Source organism: Eimeria tenella, genomic scaffold (genome assembly GCF_000499545.2).
Source record: "Eimeria tenella Houghton genomic scaffold, Eth_scaff2129, whole genome shotgun sequence".
In the NCBI taxonomy this organism is placed as follows: Eukaryota; Apicomplexa; class Conoidasida; order Eucoccidiorida; family Eimeriidae; genus Eimeria; species Eimeria tenella.
In genome coordinates, this window is record NW_013541978.1 from 538 (window position 1) to 2,539 (window position 2,002).

Here is a 2,002-nt window from a genome sequence, read left to right on the forward strand (position 1 = left end):
GCAGCACAGAGAGTTAAAAAGTCGCAGCTCAGTGCCAGCTAGGCTCTAGGGTTTAGGGTTTAGGGTTTAGGGTTTAGGGTTTACGTTCCACAGCAGACGCCGCTGCCTCCTGGACTCCTCCATTTGCTGCCAAATATATTTCTGCCTTTCAGTGCCCACGGGCCGGGCGGGCCGCAGCTCTCCGGGTCTAAACACAAACCCCAAACCCTAAACCCTAAACCCTAGATCCTGAGTAATCAGCTGCAACTAGGGTGCGGCGTGGCTGCGTTAGGATATGGGGTGGGCGGAGTTGCTGGGCATTGGGGTTCGCCTAGCCCCAAAACCCTAATTTAGGGTTTTGGGTTTCGGCAAGCCCCAAACCCTGATTTAGGGTTTAGGGTTTGGGCGTCCCCTAAACCCTAATTTGGGGTTTGGCGCTTGGTGGCCCCCGAAACCCTTTTTTAGAATTTCGGGCTGGGACGACGCTCAAACCCTAATTTAGGGTTTAGGGTTTAGGGTTTGGACCTGTCGACGAATTCGATGTAGGCCATGGGCGCGGCGTCGCGCATTCGAAGTCGAAACTGATTTACAACTCTCGTGAAGAAGAAGTTGCGGTGTACGTACACCCCAACGAACTCCTCCAGCAAACGCCGCCGAGCAGCTGGAGTCCGCAGAATGGACTCCACTGCGAGGGTTTTCTCGGGACCTGCAGCAAACCCTAAACCCTAAACCCTAAGTAATCAGCTGCAACTAGGATGGGTTTTCTCCGGGGCTGCAGCAAACCCTAAATCCCAAACCCTAGCTAGGCCCTGAGCAAAGTGGATTCCACAAGGGCTTTTTCCGGCCCCGCAGCAAACCCTAAACCCTAAACCCTAAACCCTCGCTAGACCCTGGGCGCTGCGGGAGAGTTTGGAGCGCGGAACTTGAGGGCAATTCAAGTGAAAACCCTAGAAACTCGCAAACCCTAAACCCTAAACCCTACGCAAACCCTAGACGCTAATCCCTAAACCCTCAGCAGACCCTTAGCCAGCTGGCACCCCAACAAGCTCCCAGAGAGCCGCGCACAGCAGCACCGCAGCAGCCCCGAACGCCTGCAAGCTAGGGTTTAGGGTTTAGGGTTTAGGGTTTAGGGTTTAGGGTTTAGGGTTTGTACCGCGTTTGGCGAGGTGAATGAGCTCCTCGGCGTAGGGCTGCAGCTCTTTGGCCCGAGTTATGGTGGTTTCCAAACGCCCGAAGCGCAGCAGCTGGTCCAGCTGGTTTCTGCAAAACCCTAAACCCTAAACCCTAAACCCTAAACCCTAAACCCTAATCTCGTCTTCCCCCCCGCTGAAACCCTCGGGGAAAAACCCTTAGGGCGCGCCAACAGCAAACCCTAAACCCTAGTTCGGGACCCTGGCTTCGCCTCCACGCTGCCTCAAACCCTAAACCCTAAACCCTAAACCCTAAACCCTAAACCCTAGTTCGCACCTTATGGCGTCCCAGCGGTGCGGCGGCTGCTTCTTCGTGCGCCTCCAAGTCCTCCGCTTTATCCCCAAATTCAAAAGCTTAAACGTGCTGGTAAACCCCATTGCTGCTGCTGCTGCTGCTGCTGCTGCTATTGCTGCTGCTGCAATGTTTCTGCTGCTGCAGCGGCACTGGGATCTTCTGCAGCAGCAACTGTAGCTGCCGCTAGAGCTGCCTCTGCTTCAGCGCTCGCTGCTGCTGCTTCGAACGTGAGCTGCTGCTGCTGCTCCAGGCTCGTGCTGCTGCTGCTGTTGCTGCTGCTGCTGCTGTTGCTAGGGATGCCTCCACTGCTGCTGCTCACGTTTGAGTCCCCACTTGGCGAGCAGCCTTCTGTGTCCCTCTTGCTGCTGCTGCTGCTGCTGCACTTGGTACTTCATCTGCTGCTGCTGCTGCTACACTTGGTACTTCATTTGCTGCTGCTGCTGCTTTTGCTGCTGTGAATGAATTGCCAGACCGCAGCAGCAGCAACCGACTCCAGCAGCAGCAGCAGGGGGGCCCCTGAGGGAGCGGCGGGGGCCCC

The 2,002-nt window shown here is 56.3% G+C and overlaps 1 protein-coding gene across 1 annotated transcript in view; it reads right to left on the reverse strand.

Moving 5' to 3' along the window:
* The window catches only part of ETH_00038120 (ribosomal protein L17, putative), a gene marked incomplete at both ends in the record, with an annotated part of 1,947 nt that extends 400 nt beyond the window's left edge, over positions 1-1,547 (reverse strand). The window contains 4 exons of the mRNA XM_013374563.1: positions 85-187; positions 505-685; positions 1,133-1,239; positions 1,447-1,547. Coding sequence (XP_013230017.1) covers positions 85-187; positions 505-685; positions 1,133-1,239; positions 1,447-1,547 — 492 coding nt within the window. The remainder of the gene's footprint in view (positions 1-84; positions 188-504; positions 686-1,132; positions 1,240-1,446) is intronic.
* Between the last annotated feature and the right edge of the window lie 455 nt (positions 1,548-2,002).